Source organism: Solea solea, chromosome 7 (genome assembly GCF_958295425.1).
Source record: "Solea solea chromosome 7, fSolSol10.1, whole genome shotgun sequence".
Classification (NCBI taxonomy): domain Eukaryota; kingdom Metazoa; phylum Chordata; class Actinopteri; order Pleuronectiformes; family Soleidae; genus Solea; species Solea solea.
The window spans coordinates 11,344,875-11,366,596 of record NC_081140.1 but is presented as its reverse complement, the minus strand read 5'-3'; the positions used below and the strand labels follow the sequence as shown (position 1 = coordinate 11,366,596).

Here is a 21,722-nt window from a genome sequence, read left to right as displayed (position 1 = left end):
ACATGCTGTCAGACAGGCCTGAGATCTGCCACAGCAGGGTCATTTCTAGCTTTATGGGGGCCCTATTCAAGATGCTGTTTGGGGGCCCCTTGTTTTCCAAACTACAATGGAGAGATTCCTAACCCTTTAGATGGTCCACGAAGATGCCACAATATATTACACTCTATTACACATAATCCTCTATGCGTCAATAAATAATAGATATTGAACAATGTTTACTTACATTTTGAAAGCTCCCACTGCAACACAAAATCTCACAACAATAATAATTAAATAAACAGCCCAAGATCAACGGATAATAAATGACACTATTACAATGAGCCAGCATCCATATCAATGTGCAAACAGTAAAAACTGAAAAACTTGTAGGAATAATACTAATATTGGAGTTAGTAAAGAACTTTATATCCAACAATTTTGACTTAATTTTGCCATAAAAACATCAGCCACAGCTTATTATTGCAACTTATTTTACTTATTTTTTCTTATATAAGGGATTTAATAAACACATAAAACAGGTCATTTTACTTCTCCTAAGATGAGGCTGAACAGCTTTGTGGCCCCCTGGTGGCCCACCTATGCATGTGCATAGTCTGCATATAACAAGAAACGACTATGTGCCACAGCTTCTGCATATTTGTACTTCTTTACATAGGAATTATGTTGTGAAAATGTGGCGGCTACGAAAATGGCTGTCTGAAATAGTCAAAATACAGCAAACAATGAGGATTATTTTGTTTGTTTTTTCACTTGCTTGCTTTCTCTGCTGTCCCTGTCCACATCAAAACAAGACATAAATCATGTTCTGCTTCTCCAAACAGGAAGCACTCTGAAGCCTGTCAACTGTATGTAACACAGGAGGTAAACCCCCCAAACTGTCGCTTTAACGGTCGCCTAGAACCAAACACGGAAAGCAGTGGTAGCTCTTCATCTCGTTCCACGTCGACTTTCTTTGGTCGACGTTCATTAAGCCAATCAGCGTGAAGAGGGCGGGGTCTGCGACAGACGAACAGGCAATGAGCTGCGGAGCCGGAGGAGAGCAGCAGCAACGAGAGAGAGAGCGAGAGAGGGAGAGAGTGAGAGAGAGGGACTGCACACATAAGCTGAATTCATCTACCCATCCATCCATCCATCCACCCTTTACCTACCTGCCTACCTACCACCTACCGTGCGCGATTTATCGGTAAGATGCGTTTTATGCAATAATCTACAGCTGGTTCACTCACAGACACTGTGCTGACTACTGTCAATAAACTGTCAGCTTTTGCAACATCTCCAAGCAATAGCTTATAAAAATGTTCACTTCTTCAGTGTTTTTTATTAAACCCTGTTCTGTGAAGATGTATGAAATGTGTAGGTGTGATAGGTCATGTTGTGAATTCATCATATTTCTAGGTTTTTGGGTTTTTTTTTTTCTGGATGCTGTAATCAACATGTGTGGGCTTTTAACAAGGGGGGCGGGTGGAGACGCACCTTGAGCCTGATTGCTTATATTAAATATTTCCTGATGATGTTTTTGTGTGTTTGTGCTCCCTGTCACTGAAACCAGCTTGGGCATTGTGGCGTGGTCCTTGTCCTTGAAATCCAGGCAAAGACGCAGTGAGTGAACGTGTGTGAATTAACGAGAGATTGTACTGTAGTAGCCTGGTCCTACCCTATCCCCACCCCCTCACACACACGCACACACACACACAACACAACACACCACTTGTTATTCCGTTATGTGTGTTTCTGTGAAAATCATGAAGAAATAGCCAGAGCCTGCAACAGCTTGTCTTATCTATTGACATAAAATAGAATATTAATTACTATGTGTATAAAAATGTATCTGCTTCTCATCTTAAAATTATAAAGCCCATGGGGGGGGGGGGGGCTAGTTACATACCTGGAAAATAATAAATGAAATACATAAAAAAGGCCATTGCCATTGTCATATAGCTTTTGTTTATGCTGTTGGCAGTTTAACACCAAAACATATACAACAGTAAACAAATCACTATTCCTCGTGTCTAATTCTCTCTATCCACACATGATCTCTTCATCTCTGCAGCTAAGATAAAGACCTCGTAAATCCAAACGCAGGCCCACTGTTTGACGCACCTCCATGTACATAATAGAAACAGTATCCATTTCAGTCATAATCTAAATGTATTAATCCCATATGCGTAGAAATTACTGGTCAACCTCTGCTGATTTATAGCCTGCTGTTTCCTCCCTGCGTCCTTTCCACAGCATGTGTGTGTGTGTGTGAGAGAATGTGTGTGCTCTGCCTATTCCCAGGGAGCGCTGCATTAATTGCGTTTCAATAATTAAATGTCCTTCAAATCAGCCTAGCGAAACAGAACGAGCGGGGAAGGGAAGAGAAGCAACTGAGTGACTGGGTCTGAGTGCTCAGTGCAGTGTGTGCTCTGTGCTGTGGCTGCACGTCTCCAACCAAATCCATGTTTCATATGCACACAAGTGTTTGATGTGTGTCTGTCAGGTACATCCTCTGCTGTGAAAAGCACGGAGGGAAACTGTATGTTTTCCTCCAGCGAGATCCAAGACCCTGGTGTTGCTGAGTGAAACTGGAGGAAAGAACAGTGTGTCTTTGTCTGGAAATATTGTCCATTATATGTCCATCTATGGTTAGTGAATATCCTGAAGATGCAGTTGATTGAAGAAAGTGTAGCAGGTGTGATCAAATCATTTGGTGTTTCTGATTATTAAAAATAGACTGTGTTTAAATTATATAATGAGTATTTACACATATAAAGAAAGAGTGTTCAGCTCTTTTCTCTTCTGGTTTCTTTATAAGCTCACATACTGCGTGACACCATCATCTGCACATGCACAGCCAAGCAGCAGTCGCTGGTTTGTCCACTGTACCTCTGTCCCTTCTGCTGCAGCAGAGACACGGGGGATTTGTTTAAACCTGGACAGAAATAAGGATGAGAGAGCACAGAGAAGGGGGTCAGGAGTTCCAGGGAGGGATAGAGCATGAAGAATCAGTAAATAAAATGTGTCCAAGTTGAGATACAATCAGCCTTTAAAGTATATTACAGAGTTTATTCAGTAGTCATTTGGAAAAATACCTTATTGTGGATATTACACCTTTCTCAAGACGGTACAACACAGAGAAACACTTCAATTGAATCAGTATTTTTTCAGTTTGTCCACCATTTTCTTTCTTTTTTTTGATGAAACGTGAGAAAGATGTACAACAACTGAACTGCAACATTTCAACCTTTTTACACTCGCACATCAACTCTGAGGTTCACAATCATCCTGAAATCAATCTGTCAATTGATTGGTGGCATTGAGGCATGGGCCGAGTGTAGAGCAGAGCAGAGCTGATGGGAGGGAACTACACATCTCTGTGAGGAGGGCAGTAAAATGCTCAGAGCAATTTGGTACGACCCAAATTTTTCACCTTGTTCAAAACCAACAGCCGTACCTAAATGGCACTATAAGACCAAATCAGGTTGAATTATTTCTCCCAATTGTCTGATCTGTGGCAGCACTGCGTTTGCTGTCAGTGCCCATAGACCTTTGAACAAGCAGCTGAGTCCATTTCCAATTCTATTTAATTTCTTAAGGAACATTTCCGTTAGAAGTTATCGCCTCCCTCCACCCACTGAATCAAGTATGTAGTCGGCTCCATGTGTGCGCAGTCTGCCTCTTCATCTGCCTGTCATCCCCTATTCCGCCTCATCTTCCTCTTACTCCATGTGAACACACACATGTGCCCCTCCCCCCACGGGCTTGGTTGACGGTGACATTTCCTGTTCTCCAGTGTCTGCCCCTGCTCTTGAGTCCATTTGAAAAAGCCTCCTATCTTTTCATTTTTACCGGTGACCCCGAATAGAGGCCAATCCAATTACAGCTCAAACCTGCTATAGCTGCACTCCCACGGCGCTGAAGCTGTAAGTGTCTGTGCAGGTCGTCTGACATACAGACAAGAGAGAGCCTTGAGTGGTGAGCGTGAGGAACAGTCAACCATGTTGCCATGCTAAGCAGAGGGTCATTACATATCACAGGCTCATTCCATATCTGCATGGAGGCTGATTCTTTTCAGCTCTTCCTGTCTCTCTGTCCCGTGTCTTCCTCGGTTTTTAGCTGATTTACTACCGACATGTCGTCCTTGTTTTTGTTGGTCCTGCCACTGCTTCCCTCTTTCTCTCTCTCTCTCTCTCTCTCTCTCTCTATTTATCTGTCCTTTTACCTCTTTATCTCTGTCTGTGTCTCATTCCCTCTGGGTGACTCTGTTAGCAGGGATTAATCAAGAGTTGTTCACCTTTGTTTGCCCTCTGTGGAGTGTACTGTTGGCAACCTGGGACTTCAGGCAGGATCCATTGCACATTATGCCATGTTCTAACAGGAGGTTGAATGAGGCGAAGAAAAGTGAGCTGAGAATGTGATGCAGACAGGTGACATTCAAATCACCATCACATCAAATAGAATTGAGTGTACCCACAGGGAATTTGCACAGTAAATACTGCAGGGGTATGAAGAACAGCGGTCAACCCTTGTCACGTTGGCTCTTTTTTATGAAAGTGTGCATTGCAGTGTGAACATGTACGGAGGAGTACAGAGTGATGAAAGAAGGATCTGTGAACATCGCGCATGATTCCTTAGCTGTCACTAGTGGCCTCTCGCTTATAGCTGCACTGGGCTGGCAGTGATTCAGCACAGTGACCGGTAGAAATGGACAATTATTTGAAATTGCAATATAGCAGCGTAATAAAGTAATAAATGTAAATAATGGCGTGTCATAAGAGATCATTACACTGCTAAATAGACGCCCCCGCCTTCAAATCATGTTCTACAGATTTAGGTTGCTGTGAGATACCATGTTTGTTATGGACGGCAGTAAAAAAAAAAAGTCACATCATTTCCTTTTTAATTGAAAATGAGATGCAAAATGACCGCTCCAATTACAGTAAAGTGTCGTATTGCAAAACGCACTGTTCTAGAGTCATCACCCGGTATAATTTGAATGCATATGGTTCTGCTCTAGTGTCCTGTATCAGTGCTTTGTTTTGTTTAATGGGTCGTTTCTGAAAGTGATTTCTCTAACAAGTGCTAATGAGCTATAACCATTGGAGGCACCAGAAACTCTAAAGTATTGTGTCAGTGTGGCGGCTTTGACTGAAACTCAGAGAGATGGGATCTTATGTTATAAAATGTTCCACAGAACATAGTCGTCAATCAGGGTTTCTCAGTTAGAGAAAAGAAAAAACATCTTTACTTCATTTCACGCTTGCTTTTAATTTTATGTGCATTTCATGTGCAATTTAATTTGTTGAATTGGCCATTTAACAGATTCAATGCTCTAAATGAGCCAATTCTGAAGTTACTGGCGAGACAGCCTCTTCTTACTGTATAACTAATAAGATGATACTGAGTGAATCTTCTTGGATTACACGGTCTAGTGTAATCTGATGTGGCCCAAACTTGCTCGGTCGCTGTTTTGTGAAGTATTAATGACTAGCAAATATACAGCTGATTCTGAACTCATAGTATAGTCCTTCTTTCACACAAAGCCCTGTTAAAATAATCAATACATAATGGTCGAATTCCATTTAGCTGCTTTTGTTTCAGGATCCCGCAGGCTCACTGTCATGGCACTTAGAATTGAATGGAGTCATCACTTGTACCTTGTCCTTTGCAGTGAGTGAAAACGTTTGCCGAGGTTTAAATGTGATGGGTTAAAGACAAATTCACAATAGCAAAGAAAATGTACAATTGCCTTGAGTCTGTAGATACATTGATGTATTGACGTAGTATTCTGTTGTTTTTAGTCTGAAGGCTTATTTAGTGATGAAATTGGTGAAACTCTTAAGCTGTAAGTCCATCCATCCATCTTCTACTGCTTTATCTTCCACATGAGGGTCGCTGGTGCCAATCCCAGCTGACGTAGGGAGGCAGGATACACCACAGACAGGTCGCCGGTCCATCACAGGGCCACATCTGCATGTTTTTGGACTGTGGGAGGAAACCGGAGAAGTACTTAATTAAAAAGTAATTCACTGGAGACAAGACATATAATAATGATTGTTCTGGAACATTTATTAACACATTTATGTATGCATATGCTGGCAGTTTGCTTTGGGAGAGTGGGTTGTACACTACTTCTGAATTGAAAGTATGAAAAGAACAACAAAGTTGTGTACTCGGAAAGGAGTGAGAAGGAATATAACTTTTAGCTCCCACCCCTTCAATTATTACATAGCAGAAATAGTGTGCTTCCTCTCAATTACTGTCTATTTGTCAAGTGAATGTGTAACATATATTATATAAATGCACATATCTTTTTGTCAAAGGTGCAGCAAATGATAATAATAACAGGCCCTATAACACCTGCTAACTTCATTCCTAAATTTCCTAAGAATTAAATTTAAAAAAAGACATATGTCATTTCCTTATGAATTGAAAGCAAAACATTTTCTCTAATTCTTCTGCATTCAGTGAGTCAACCATCACTAACCTGTTGCCGTGTCCATCACACTTTACTACTAGACAAAGGATTATCCGCTCCTGACAGCTGATGTTTGCCAGCTCCTGTCCTGACACATCGCCCAGAAATAATTCAGTCAGCACTGGAGCAATGCTGATGATTGTGCTGTGGATTGTTGGGTTTGTGCACTTATAAAAAAACACATTAAAAGTGGTAAACTACAGGCACAGATCCTACAATGCTTAAAACAGTATACATCACGAGCCACTTAGCCTCTTAAGGTTCTATTTCCTGAAGGTTCAAATCAGGAGCGTGAGCGGAGCAGACGTCTTGACTGATGAACTGTATCAACTTTATTGTTCACAGTAATGGAAGTCCTCACCTGCCATTGCTCATAGACTGCAACTCTGGCCCACCGGTGCTTTTATTACAACCTCACTGAGTAAATCAAGTCCGGGTGTCCAATCAAACAGGGAAAGTGAGACGCTGATAGAGACAGGAGTAAATTGACACCTGCGATTGTTCGGGTTTGATCATTTTTAATGTGTCTTCTTCATGTGCATTTTACTCAGTTTGCAGTCAGAGCAACTCCACAAAATCCACTGCTATGGCTCTGAGGGAAAATCCCTTCATAGATTAGACATAGTCATGCTGAGATTATACAGATAATCCTGCCTTTATTAATAAAACATCCACCACAGGAAGTGCTGGTCATAGCAATACAGACAGACATCACTCTTTGCAGTTTATACCCTCAGATAAAATGGGATGTTAGCACTTTCACAGAATTAATCAAAGCTTTTTTTAAATGTTCTTGGAACATTACAGTGAGTTTATTTGAATATGTGCATTATTTGTGCATTATGTGATAGACCTTCACCCTACAGGGCTTGTTATATCCTTGTTGGAGGATATAACAAGACTTGTTTCCATTTGTTACATTTTAAAAATGCTTTTATTTTCCTGTAGAAAATCATGGTCCAATCTGTTGTAAAAAAGAAAATCCAAGAAGAGTTTGTATAGGAATATACAACAAAAATAAAGTGAAAGGAACAACATTTAGACGTTCCCCTGCTGCAACGCACCTAATTGATTCATCAATTTACCATCATTAGTTACCATACCATAGGTACCGTATGACGTTTCGAGCGTCACAGGCTTCCACTGATTGGTCAAATTTCACGATGACTTAGGTGGATTTCTGCTGATTGGCTGATTGGTGAAATCCTGGTGTTTCTAAGCTCTCACGGTAACGCTCGGTGACACGCTTTCAGATTTATGCGGAAGTTACCAAATATAGTTAATTTCCCGGTAAAGGGTAAAGATTTCATGTAAAGAGGGTGGTTGTAACATGTACAGCAGAAAATTATCTTTCTTTGTGGAAGAAATTTTATCAAAGTTATCAATACAATCTTTCTGTCAAAAATAAAAAATGTCTATCACTCGCAGTTGGCTTGTGTGTGGACATGTGTGCTTCAAAATGTGTGTGTGTGTGTGTGCACCATGAATGAGGATGTTCATGTCTAATAAATTCCATATATCCTCTGAAGCATGCCGTCTCAAGGTGTTGGGTTTAAATGGCACTAAGGATTATCGCATGTGCCTTGGATTTGGGTGACGTCAAATTTTAATAGTTGAAAATGTCAACTGCTGATCTGCTCAGTCTGAGACTTGGGATTACACAAAGAGATTTAGGGCATCCTTTAAAGGCCAGTGAGTTTAATTGTACAGAATTAATCAAGTTGTCAGGATTAAACCATGAGAGATTTTCCTGACATGCTCCATGCTTTCGGTCACGAGTGGGTATTTTATTGCCAGGTGTTGGGTTTCTCTGCTTACCTGGGAAGCTTGCTGGGAAAACCCATTTGAGGAGACGGGAGCCAAAGTCACAGTCATCAAAGGCGAACCTGGTTAAGCGTGGGATCCCCTTGCAGACAGTGTGCCGCAACTCAAAAGGTCAGAATGGTGTCACTGTTACAAGTAAAAGCCAGCCACCCATGGTGTTATTGTCCACTCGCTCATGCATACTTGCACACGGACACACACAGGTGTGCACACAATGATGCATGGCTGGGTCTTTCCTTACCAAAAGCGGGACTGCTGGTCTCAGAAAGGTTCGGCTCCCACAGCTCAGAAGGTCAGGAACATTACCTGCACTGAGATCTTTGCCAGCCTCCCCCTCTTTTCCCTCAGCCTTTCCCACTCTCTTTGGATCGCTCTCACACTCCCCCTGGAATGTCTGACTCACAGGACGACATGTGAGAGCAGGTGAACACACGTGACTAATGTTTATTAGCTGCAGTTCGTCACCCTAACCCTGGACCAACTTGCAAAATGGCTGTTTCAGAGAGCTTAAAGCTGCACTGCTTTGGTCCACTGGTCATATTTGTTGTTGACGATGTGATGATTCTGCCTGTTTGGTCTCGATGTGATCTGCTCTGTCAAGCAATACTATTGGTGCTTTTCCACTTCACAGTCCCGACAGTTCCATTATGATAGTACCTCCTCAGTGTGGGCGGAGTCATCATAGCACAGCTGCATAAAACTAAGTTTTATATGTGACACACACAAACTAGTGACTTGTAAAGCAGTTTTTGGTGTGACTAAATCATTAGAATCACATTTGTTCACAGAATTGTCGAGAGTCGAGTCATGCCAGGACTGTGTAGTGGAAAAGCTCTACATCAGACCTGACTGAGGGAGCATTTGTGTGTATACACCAGCAGTGCAGCGACTTTATTCCCTCAAACTGCTGAATGACCAGTAGATGTCGTCTCTGTCTGTCTTGACATAAAAGAAATCACTTCCTCTGCTCTGCGGGGCATTGTCACTGCTAAACTGAGGATACACAGATAGGCGGAATCAGCATTTGGTGAACTCAGTCAACAATGGTTTGAATGTAACAGGCATTTGTTTATATTTAAAAGCTATGCACAACAGCTTTGAGTCACAATTTGAGTCTCATACCGAACGCTCCATGTCTTCTTCACCATCATCAACTTCATCTTCGTCTTCTACATCTTGTCACAAAGTCAGAAGTCACATTTTAAGCTACATAGAAAGCAAAGAGTGACTCCAGTCAATGTGAACTAACATGTTACAGCAGATGCAAATTCAGCAGGGGGCTCCATCACTTCAGTGCTTGTCGAAAAGCAATTTGTCTGAGTATTTCTGGGTGGAGAACAAACATGATGAGATCTTGACTGACTTGAGTGTAGAGGCACTTAGAGTGGATGTGACATGCACTGTGTGTCATTTACAAGAGACCACTGCATTTAAAAGCTTATGAAGTAAATGAAGTTTAATGTAAAATGTTGTGGGGAAGGTCCACTCCACTTAGCCAGTCTGGAGACAGAGCTTTATGGATATAATATATATATTCATGTCCAACAAAAAGACTACAGTCAAATACAGTCTGTATGTAACTTGTTGTTCTGCGCTAGATTTTTGCAAATATCATTCAAACAAGATTAGCCCGTGTATCTGGAGACAGTTGCCTGCTGTAGATTTGGTGCTGGACAGACGTGTTAACAATAGCTGAAGAGTGTATGTGAGACTGTGTCGATGTTGATAGTAATGAAGGAACAAGTCACACAGCAGCACGGTTCATCTCTGTGGTGTTTGTAGTTGTCTGACAACAATGGGAGCACAGAGGAATAAGCAGAGAGAATGTCAGGCTTTGGATTCACTTGTTAGTCGGATCACTCGACTGGTGGTTATTGTCCTCCCAAAAGGATTGGTTGACAATAATAAAAACAGAACATATTTTAGACCACACAGGTTTTTGGAGGGTTAATTGTGTGTTGCTTACCAGAGCAGGGCAGAGGATGGGGCACTACATTTTCTGGCTGCTGCCCATTGTCAACATTGTTGACACCACAGTCACCTGCACTACCACACACACACACACACACACACACACACACACACACGCAGTAGCAGCCAGCAGATATCAGTCCTGTATATACAGTATATATATGACCTCACATAGGGATGGGAATTGGTATCAGTCCAATATTGGACAGATACATATATCTATATATCGGATGCTTCACTATAGACAGAGTGTAAAAAAGTAAATAAAAATCATCAAAAGCATTTGTGCTGAGTCTTTGAAATGACTCAGCACAAATGCGTTGTTAACAGCTTCATAGTTCTCGAATGGTCTAAAATGACTGGACTAATATCTGGTATGAGTCGACTCTCAAGCTTGTGATATCAGTATCTGAACATCTTCATCTGTCTTTGTCTGTATCTCTGTTGATATCACTCAATCTCTTCTCATGTGAGGGCCATATACCTTATACTGTAGGAGAAATCTCATCTGGTTGCAAAACAATCTCTCATTTATTTGTTTAATTTGATTCAGCGCCAAATCAAGTTTTTGAAATAGGAAGTTCACAGTACAACCAGGCTCCTATTGGACAATAGCAGCTGTCAATCACACAGTGTCCACTCACTGCTCTGTTGTGTATTTTTGACCATTAAATAATAATATATAATATAATAATAATGTATGTGTGTGTGTGTGTGTGTGTGTGTACATTACAATATACATTGTATGGTATATTATTGTAATTAAAAAAAATACATCATAGAGCTCAGAGGTGCCAACACATATACATTTATAAACAAATAACAATAACATAGGCCGCAATGACTCAACTGTGTGTTGGTGTAATATTTTGACATATCCACATGTACAATTACTCTATGAGAACTTTTATCTTCATATTTTTACAACCTACTGACAGATCCCCCTCTCTGCTCCTGCTTGCTCCTCATGGTGCCAACTGAACCTGCCACTGCACAGGTTTTTCTGTCTGAGAGATTAACACAGCAGCCTGCAGTCAGCCTTTTTATTTGGGGAGCCGTGTGTGCCCCTTCTAAAGTCTGCACTCTGGCCACTGCACTTGCTTGAGAAATCAAACTTGGATTTGTATAATTTATGTAAAAAATTGGAGATATAATGTGTTGTACCTTGTTGTACCTTGTGAGATGGCCCCATTTGTCTGTTCCCGTTCCTGGTGCCTTTAGCCTGGCCACGTGTCACGTGCAGACCTTTACATTACCTTTACCTAAAGAGACTGAGTCTGAATTTAAAAGCTAAAAAAAAAAAATGTTTTATCAGATGATTCTGTTTTGGCAGAAGGATTGACTGACATATGTTTTCTTTTTTTCCCTTTTATCATCATCCCACATCCCTGCTCTACTTTAAATTCTGCTTACCTTCCTCTCCAAAATCCTCTTGTCCTTCATCTCTTTTTCTCCCTTATGCAACAATCTCTCCCGCTCTCACTCTCTCTCTCTCTCTCTTTCTTCCCTGTCCTCCACAATTCTCCTCTCCCTACCTTTTGCTCCCACTCTCCCCAAATCATTTTTTCCCCCTCTGTCATCTCATCTTTCCTCCATCTTCATGTTATTCCTCCCACATCCATCTGCCTGACTATCCCCCTTTCATCTCTCCAATCACTCATTTCCTGTTCCTTAACCCTTTTTCTTCCATCCATCAATCTTTCTGTATTCCCTCCACACACATTTTCTGCCCTCTTTCCCTCAATCTCAACCCATCCTCTCATTTCCCCACCTTTTTCTCCTCCTCCTTCCTTTTCTTTTTAAAAAAAATGTAATTTCCATCTAACACCTTCCTCCATACATCCCTCTTTTGCTCAGCTATCTGTGGTTTGTGCTGCAATGTTGGTACTGGACGTTTTGTCCCCGCTCCTCCTCCTCTCCATCCTGTTGCCGGGCTACGGTTGCCGGGCGGCGGACATTCCGGAGGACACTACATCAGAGTTTTCAGTCAGACTGTACCACCAGCTGCAGGCGGTGGGGGGGCAGGAAAACATCATATTTTCCCCGCTGAGTGTGGCTGTGGCCCTCGGCATGGTGGAGCTGGGGGCCAGGGGGGCTTCACTGGAGGAAATACGACAAGCTGTAGGATTCAGCCACCTGCTGCCAGGTGAGACACGAGTTCTGTAAAAGAGACAATTTATGTATTTATTTATTTATTTATTTCAGGGTTGAGACGCGACATGTGGATCCAAACGCCTTCACAAAAATAAAGAGATGCCATCCTAATGCTTTATGGGAAACATGAGATCAAACCTTGAGTAAAAAGAAACATTTATACAGACAGTGAAGCATCCCAGCTATATTCAAATTACAGAAATAGTGTAAAGTGGCAGACAGTTGGACTATGTCTACCCTACATGTGTGTGTTGATTTCCTAATTCCTGATTTAAATCATAGTAATGTGAAGTTTATATTCAGACTTCAATTTATGATGCATTTTGTCATTTTATAAGTTCATTATATTCATTATATATACATTTTATTATATTATTATATATATTATTATATATATTATTCAGTTTGTCATAAATTTAAAACTTACACTTGTTTCCCTGGCAACTGAAAATGTTCCTTAAAACAGAAATCTGAATGACATATGATCAGTGGTTTGTAAAAAGTGAATACAGACTATGCAACACTAAGAGGACACTGGCGAAAGATGCTAAATAAAAACTTGGACTCATGTATGTACTAATGTAGTATTATTACTATAATATAAAATGAGGATTTCTTATATTGGTGTACTATAAAAATCACCTTGTAACACAGTATTGGTTTAGTGTGTATTTGTTTTTCTCTTCTGTATCCACATCCACACCAAAGTCCAATGTGTGTGTGTCTCTCTCTCTTCTCCAGGTGTGGAGTTCTCTTTGCTCCAGAACCTCACAGCAGCTCTGTCGGACGATGACGCCCACTATGTGATCAGATTTGCCAACAGCCTCTTCCTACAGGAAGGCGTCACTTTTAACCCCGAGTTCCTGCATATGATGAAAAAGTATTTCAAAGCCGACGTGGAAACGGTGGATTTCAGCGAATCAGCAGCCGTGGCTGAGCAGATCAACAGCTGGGTGGAAAATCATACAGAGAGTGAGTGAGACCTACTTTAGACCTGCTATTATCATCCAACCTCAGTGATCCTTTGACTGTATATCCAGGTTGTGCCATGAACAGGCCTGATCCCTCACAGTCCACAGTCCTGAGCATGTATGAATGCAATCCATGCTCATTACAAATTAGATTTGCTTTATTGACACAATTTAAACACTGATCATCATGTAATTCATTTTTCTAATGGCTAAAAGTGTATGTCATGTTACAGCAGCACGAGTAGGGCTTTGTTTTGCTGAACACACATACATCTGCACAAGCAGACTTGTTAAAAAACATTGGTTTTGCTCTTGAGGACATTAGTGTGTGTTTGAATAAATGGGACGGACGCCAGATCCAACCTCGTGCACTCACAAGAGAAACATCTTTAATTCATAAATGTGATCTAACAAAGGTAAAAGGCAAATATTAACCATATATGCAGTTTGTTTTGCTTGTGTTTTGGATGAAGTAAACAACTTTAGGGTCATTGAACATAAAAATGTTTGATTGTGTTAAATTAAAAACCCAAAAATACAGCAGGTCCACCTGACCCACAGACACTGGCTGAATATGAACGCACAAGGGTTAATGCCAGGTGTTGTCGGTTTTAGTATTTAGTGCTATCCACATGTGAGTGGATCACTCAAATAGATGCTGTCATTAGGTCTGGCAAGGCCTTAAAGACAGAGAGAAAAAGGGGAAATATAGTGTCCAGATGAAGACAGTTGTTGTTTTCCTTTTTCAAAAACTGACCTACATCATGTCCAGAAAACAATACTTGAAGCGACAGTCTCAACAGGTCACACTGCTGGATAAAGAGGTGCAGCAGAACATTTACATCAAACCAAGCATATTTCATTTACCGCTCTACAATCTGGGCTTCTGTTGAAGTGTCTCATACCAAAAGTGTGTTGGCTGCAGACCAGTTTTTTTACTCCCACTCCTGCTATGTTTCTATCCATTTCCAGCAGTATCAAAAGCAGAAATAGGTCGTGGTTATGTAGGGCAGACATGTGATTATCCAAACCAGGAATCATGATTGGAACAACTGTTTACACAAACTATAATAGGAATAACCAGTAGCACAAACCACTCCTCTCCATCACAATGACATTTCTTTTTTTTTGTGGACCGTTTAAACAAAGCATTTTTATTCCGATCAGTCTTGTATTCCAATTATTTGGCTACTGTTCATAAATACTACAAGTGACAACATTTCAAACCTCAGTTGCAACTTCACAAGCTGCATCATCACATCACAAGTGCTGTCAGTTTTCTAATGAAAACTCCCTTCTTCCAGGCAAGATCCGTGAGCTGCTCTCAGCGGAAGACTTCAGCACTATGACCCGTCTCACTCTCGTGAACGCCGTCTACTTCAGAGGCTCCTGGAAGAACCAGTTCAGGCCAGAAAACACCAGAACCTTCTCCTTCAGCAAAGACGACGGCTCTGAGGTCCAGACACTCATGATGTACCAGCAGGGAGACTTCTACTACGGTAAGAATTGTACTGGTGGCTCTTCTTCCAAGCTTGTCCTTGAATTTCAGCTCATATTTCCTGGGGTTATTTAAAATGTTCATCTCAAATCTAAAATATTCATATTTCATTTTTTATGCTGCTAAAATCATCCTCACTTGCTCAAACTCCTTCATTTTTAGCCCATACATTTTGAAAGACCATTTTGTTCGTGCCATATAATGTTGGTGGCACAGTGAGGTCATGTGATCTATATTCTTTTTCGCCATTTTTAAGTATAGGATATCATATTTCCCAGGTGTTATACTGATTGTCAAAACATTTGCGTTAATTCCTGGGTGGAAGAGTCACAAATTGTAAAAAGAAGCAATAGAATAGCTTATATTGTACAACCTAAAAATATGAATTATTGAATCTGTAGTGTGAAGGTGTTGTCTTTAACTGCATTGTTAAATTTAAACATGGAGCATCATTCATTTTTTTCTGCTGAACACATTTTGACCTGTACAATAAATCTGTCATCATAATTATAATATAATAGATCAGTTTTGACCCTGTACAGTCTATGTTGTGAAAATAAAAATGACGATAATACATGAGTTTATTTTCATCTTTATAGTAATAACCACGTTTGCTTTGACGTGCAACTTCTCAGATTTCAGAAACAGTGTTAAAGGGTTAAAATCACAATCCCACTATTGTCATGTTTACATTCAGCAGACACTACATGGAGGGGAAATGGCATTCATTAAGTCAGAACATTGCAGACACTGTTGGGTTCAAACCTGCCGGCCAACTCGAGCATCTGGGCAGAGCTTTCATGTTCTCCAAGTCTCTGCGAGGGTTTGTTGGCCTTGTGGTTGACTGTGTCATAAATTGGCAGAGCTGTGTGTGTCGGACATTGGTGCATTGGGTGTTTTGCCAGAACTGCAATGTGCAGCACAGTTTGTACAGACGAGTCTTACAGGTCGGTTGGCAGTAACACTGTTCCATCTGAGTGATTCCAGGCTGTCTTATTTTTTGCATCTTTACAGACGCACAGTAATGTCGCTGCACTGCAAAGTTGGTGCAATTTGTTTTATTCATTTTCTCTGTATGTGTGTAGTGAGCGTTCACACTTTACACACAGGCTGAACACACAACTCATACTCTCACACGGGATTAAAGAAAATCTGTGCCCTTGTGTGTGTGAGCTGCAGAGCTGCATAACAGGGACAGGTCCCTGAGGAAGAGGAGGCTGTGTTTGCATTTTAATTTCTAAAAACACAATCATATTGTTTAAGTAAAAATAATGTGAGATTTCACGCACTTCTTTTTTGCCGCAACAATATCTCCCTCTGCATCATCAAACCATGCAACGGCATGAGTGCGATGACGTGTCCTTTTTGTTGCAATGTTCCTTTTTAAAGCAGCATCAAAGCCCGGGATAAAACCCTGGCAAACTTAATTGCTCTGTAATCTCCATCTCACAGTGTTAAAATCTGTGTAAGTGGGATAATCTTATTTTTAGATTTAAAATCTAGCCGGACGTGTTTTGATGATAAAAGGATTATCTCATGCTGAGAAGAAATGCTGTCTCACTTAATGCAAATAAGGGTTTCTTGCCTTGTCTTGATTATAATAAGCTTTTGTGTCTTTTTACACAAGAGGACAAATCTGTATAAGATCCATCTCCAGGCAATGAAGATGTGACTTTGAATGTGTGATGCATGTGGCCGTGTGTTTGCATGTCGCTCCACCAGGTGAGTTCAGCGATGGCTCCCAGGAGGCGGGTGGTGTGTACCAGGTGCTGGAGATGCCCTACGAAGGCGAGGACATGTCCATGATGATCGTTCTGCCGCGGCAGGAGGTGCCGCTGGCTTCACTGGAGTCCATCATCAAAGCGTCGCTGCTGGAGGAGTGGGCTAACAATGTCAAACGGCAGAAAGTGGAAGTCTACCTCCCAAGGTGAGAGATGAAAAACACCCAATTTATGCACACACACACACACACACACACACACACACACACACACATTATTTATAGGTAACATGTATGCTGATCAACCCCAACTTATGGGAGGAATGGGTTGATGCTGTAACGCCTCCTCGCTCATTTTCTCAGCACTGATATTGTTTTCCCACCAGTAATTTGCATTATTGGAACTTTGAATGATTTCTTTATCTAAACTGGAGCTTTTTCATTCTCAGAACTTTACATTTTTGAGGCAGCTGCATAACTTGTATCTGCTAAATTTGATATATGTATTTTACTAGTGCCTACATACACTATGTTGGAATAAGTTTTGTTTAGTTTATATATAGAAATACTGTTGAGGAAGGTTTTTTTGGTTCTTCCAATGTTGGTGAAAGTTGGACACACATATGTAAATATCTATGTTTTTCTATTTGCTATGCGAGCATATACATTTGAATATAGTTATTTGTAAATAATGTGTAAATAGGAAGTCAACTGATGATTATTAATTACTGGAGTAGTAGAGAAGGGGTAGGATTAAATAAGCCTATGCTTCTTTCTCTCCCCTTTTTGGAGATGTTGTTTGATTTTGCATTTTCTTGTTTTTTTTAAAATTCTATTATTTTAATATGTTTAAAATAAAGCCTCCATTCATACATGAATGCATAAACATGACTGTAAATGTTTCAGGTTCAAAGTGGAGCAGAAGATTGACTTGAGGAGCACATTGCAGGAGCTGGGAGTGAAGAACATCTTTACCAATAATGCTGATCTCTCTGCCATGACAGGTAACACTCATGTACATGTATGCAAAACCACATGAAAGTGATGTATACATTACACAGCAGGAGAGTTTAGCATATCCGTTGATCATATAAAAATATGTTGGGGGGGGGGGGTTCTTTACTGCAGTGAAGTAGCCTCTGATACTGTACTAATTATTGTATTACTGTTTATTATCTCTGTCTATGTCTGGGACTATGGATGGAAATTAGCATTGTGCTAAATCTGGCATATTTACTGCAATTTATTGCATGTTCATTAATATGCACCGTCCCATCCAAATTAATTAATTCATTATTAAACATTAATTAATTTAATTAATTAATACATTAAAAAGGTTTTATATATATATATATATATATATATATATATATATATATACATATATAATATATATCATATTCCATCATGATATTTCGATAAAAATGTTGAACTATGATAAATAGTTCACAGAACTTGTGTCCACAGAACTTGTGTCTTGTGTCTGCGTTCATATGGATAACAATATAACTGTATATAGTTCACAATAAAAATGTATTTATGATGAAAAATGAAAAAACAAACATACAGAAATACTTGACATTAATTGGTGACATGAAATCAAGTGGTGGGCCACAAGTTTGAGACCTCTGGTCTCAGGTAACCAAGGTAACTGGCACCAAGCTGCCAGGTCACAGTTGTCACATCATCCGGTAAAAATAGAACCAGAGAAAGAAAGAGAGAGATGCAAATGTAAAGAGCCAGAGAAATAGGAATCTTATATGCGTTGTATGCAATACACAATTTACCTTTAAAATGGATCTTACTAAAAGCTGAATGTTACACGCAGTTGAATAAAATCACAGAATATTGCAGGCATTATGCACTGATTATCATTGTAATGTTGAGCTGACTGATATACAGTTGTACAGTTTAAAGGTAAAGTGTTGGTCGCTGTGCTTCTGTGTGTGTGTGTGTGTGTGTGTTGTCCAGACGGTAAAGACCTGTACATTGGAAAGGCAGTGCAGAAGGCCTACCTGGAGGTGACTGAGGAGGGGGCAGAGGGAGCTGTTGGCTCAGGTAGGTTGGATCTTAATCTCCCTCATGATTAACATTATTGACTCATAATGATGACGTTTAATCCTCATGCTCCCTCTTTGTGTTGGTCAGGAATGATTGCTCTGACCAGGACTCTGGTGTTGTACCCCCAGGTCATGGCTGACCACCCTTTCCTCTTTGTCATCAGAAACAGAAGGACAGGTGTGTGTGTGTGTGTGTCAAACAGCCAATATAACTATACTTTATTTATATACAGGGTTCCCACAGGTCCTTGAAATCTTTGAAAAAGTTTGTGAATTTGAAAAAAAAAAAAAGGTTGAAGGTTGCAATCTAAATAGACATGGGTCTTGAAAGTGGTAGAAAATGGATGGATGGAAATAGGTCTACCTCTTTTTGTGTGTTGCTTATCGTTGTGGTGTAACCTGACTTTCTCTCTGCCTCTTCTCTTTTCCAGGCTCCATCCTCTTCATGGGCAGAGTCATGACTCCAGAAGTCGTTGAGCCCAACGACCATGACTTTTACTCCATGTAAACATGGTTCACTCAATCTCAGCCAATCAGAGCCTGGCATCATCAAAGCTACCTATTCTCTATCACCATCTTCAGCTGTGTTTTATACTCTTTATGGAAAAAAAAAATATATATATATATATATATATATATATATAAACTGGATATCACAGGATATATTATATATTGAAATATGACATCTATAATGTGATTGTGTTTTGATACCGGAAGCTTTAAACTCTTGGATACAGACGTGCAGCAAGGGAGAGTTGTAAATATTCTCTAGTAAGGGAAGGTTTGTTTGTATATGAGCCAGAAGAACATATGATATGTAATCCACGCACAACCCCTTCAAGTTCAGCAGCTTTGTACTCACCTGCGCCCACACAGACGATGCACAAATACAGTGTTTTCTCTCCTTTATGAATTCAATTCGCCCATTCTTTAATCTACTTTAATTACATCCTGTACATTTGACAGTGTTCTACACACACACTCACTCGCAGTATATGTATACACTCAGTATTTATTGCAGAATAAACATTTCATTCTTTTACGATGAATCTTAGTAATGTATCTGATCCAGACAGTATTCTAGTCCTTTTTACACTGTAGACGTCAGCGGCTAAACTGCTGACGTACTAACATGCCTTATTGCATCGGAGTGGTTGATTAAACGGTGTCATTAATCAGCCGGGCATCTCACAGGTGAGCAAAAGAGACTGTGTAACTAACTTGGGTTGCTATGGAGACAGACTGGAGCATGCAGGCACACTGAGAAAACAGATCTGCTGCACCGTTTTTGGATGTACATACAGGGCAAAACAGTAACACCAGCTGTATTCAGACTTTTACTCAATAAACAAATGAATGTGTTCCCATTAACATGTGTGTAATTCTCTATGTATGATGGGCTCTTTCTTTGCTGTGACTGCAAACACAGCTTCACCATGTAAGAACATGCTCATTATATATTCAGTGCTTGAACATACAGTTTAATAGGATTATGAAATGGCACACATTGAGCTGTTCAACCATATCTCAGCTTCCCAGAGCAGAAAATGTCCTGCCAAGGCTTTTTGGAGTTGTGGCATCCCCTACAGTAGCTGCTACCACACACACACACACAGCCCAGAAGACCTCAGGGTGCGTGCGGGCGGGTGTGTGTGAGGTAGGATCAGGTCCGAGATGTAAGAAGGAGCTTGTCCATGTAAAGCTCTAAAAGTAAGGACCAGGGTTTGAACCAGTGGAGTGATGCTAAAACACAATTAATTATAATTAACCTCATCCTAACCTTATAACATGTCTTCACTTTAAAACGCAGTCATTAACGTTATGCGGACTGGATTTTTGTCCCCATAAAGAACTCAGATTTAGGTCCCCAAAACATTAGTTATACCTGGAACACACACATAACTAAGGATGAATGAGACCCAATTGTCACTTCTGTCCACAAACTGAAACAATTAAATAAATGGTCTGCATTTGAAGGCTTTTAGATAATTACATAGATTATCATCTGGTCTTGAAACACCACTGAGTGAGTGACACTTCAGTTTTCATCCATTCACACTCTGCCTGGAGCAATCTGTGGTAAACTTGTCTTTTCCCATGGACACATTGACCGATAGACTAGAAAGAGCTGGGGATCAAACCCTCAGTTGGAAGATGACCTGCTGCACCAACTGAGCCACATAGGTAGCCACTGTGCCAGAAATGGTGTACTCATTGGGATCCACTCAAAGGTTCATGAGAACAATTGTCCATTTATTTCATTGCTCCAATTTGTGGAGGCAAACAGTTTCAAATGTGGAAAAAAATGCTAAAGAGAAGCCTGATTAGAGGGATCTGACGATCCAGCGAGCTTCAGAACAGAGACAACACATGTGACAGGAAGCACTGGTGTGAGGAGTCACTATAGAACAAACACAATACTGGTGGCAGAGGGAAACAAGCATTACATGACGCAACATAAAGTAGTCAACAACCCCAAGGTACAAAATGTGGCTCGATACACGACTGACAGTGAGCAGTGAAGCAGGGAGCACCAGGTATTTGTAGCTCAACCTTTGATGAAGACGGTTTGCAGCTGGTGACCTGACTCCTGCACACCTGACTCCACTCCTGCAATTAAGCGCACACACACACACACACGGAGGAACTGGTGCAGATAGACTGAAATGGTAACAACTCTAGTATAGTACTTGTAAATAATAAATATAATAACAAACTTTATTTGTATAGCACGTTTCATACAAGGATTGCAGCTCAAACTGCTTCACAATAAAAGGAGAATAACATTTAAAAAGCAAATACAACAATAAAACACAAAAATAACATTTAAAAAGCAAATACAACAATAAATCACAAAAATAACATTTAAAAAGCAAATACAACAATAAAACACAAAAATAACATTTAAAAAGCAAATACAACAATACAACACAAAAATAACATTTAAAAAGCAAATACAACAATAAAACACAACACAGGGTGGAATGAAAAAGTTAAATCCCTGTTTTAACTAAAAATGCAAATTACATGATTAGCATTCATTGTAATAAACACGCAAAAAAAA

The 21,722-nt window shown here is 40.3% G+C and overlaps 1 protein-coding gene across 3 annotated transcripts; it reads left to right on the top strand.

The window, feature by feature from the left end:
- The first annotated feature begins 1,012 nt into the window (after positions 1 to 1,012).
- On the top strand, positions 1,013 to 20,029 carry serpini1 (serpin peptidase inhibitor, clade I (neuroserpin), member 1). 3 transcript variants are annotated; one of them, XM_058634643.1, is made up of 10 exons: positions 1,013 to 1,183; positions 8,258 to 8,395; positions 12,113 to 12,401; positions 13,151 to 13,381; positions 14,685 to 14,879; positions 16,601 to 16,805; positions 17,505 to 17,602; positions 18,570 to 18,656; positions 18,747 to 18,836; positions 19,090 to 20,029. In XM_058634643.1, the coding sequence occupies exons 3-10, from the start codon at positions 12,134 to 12,136 to the stop codon at positions 19,164 to 19,166; spliced, it is 1,251 nt and encodes a 416-aa protein (XP_058490626.1). In that variant the 5' UTR covers positions 1,013 to 1,183; positions 8,258 to 8,395; positions 12,113 to 12,133; the 3' UTR covers positions 19,167 to 20,029. The 3 variants fall into 3 exon arrangements, with proteins under 3 accessions (XP_058490626.1, XP_058490625.1, XP_058490624.1); XM_058634642.1 differs by lacking the exon at positions 8,258 to 8,395 and adding an exon at positions 1,550 to 1,599; XM_058634641.1 differs by lacking the exon at positions 8,258 to 8,395 and having other exon boundaries at positions 1,014 to 1,183.
- The last annotated feature ends 1,693 nt before the right edge of the window (positions 20,030 to 21,722 follow it).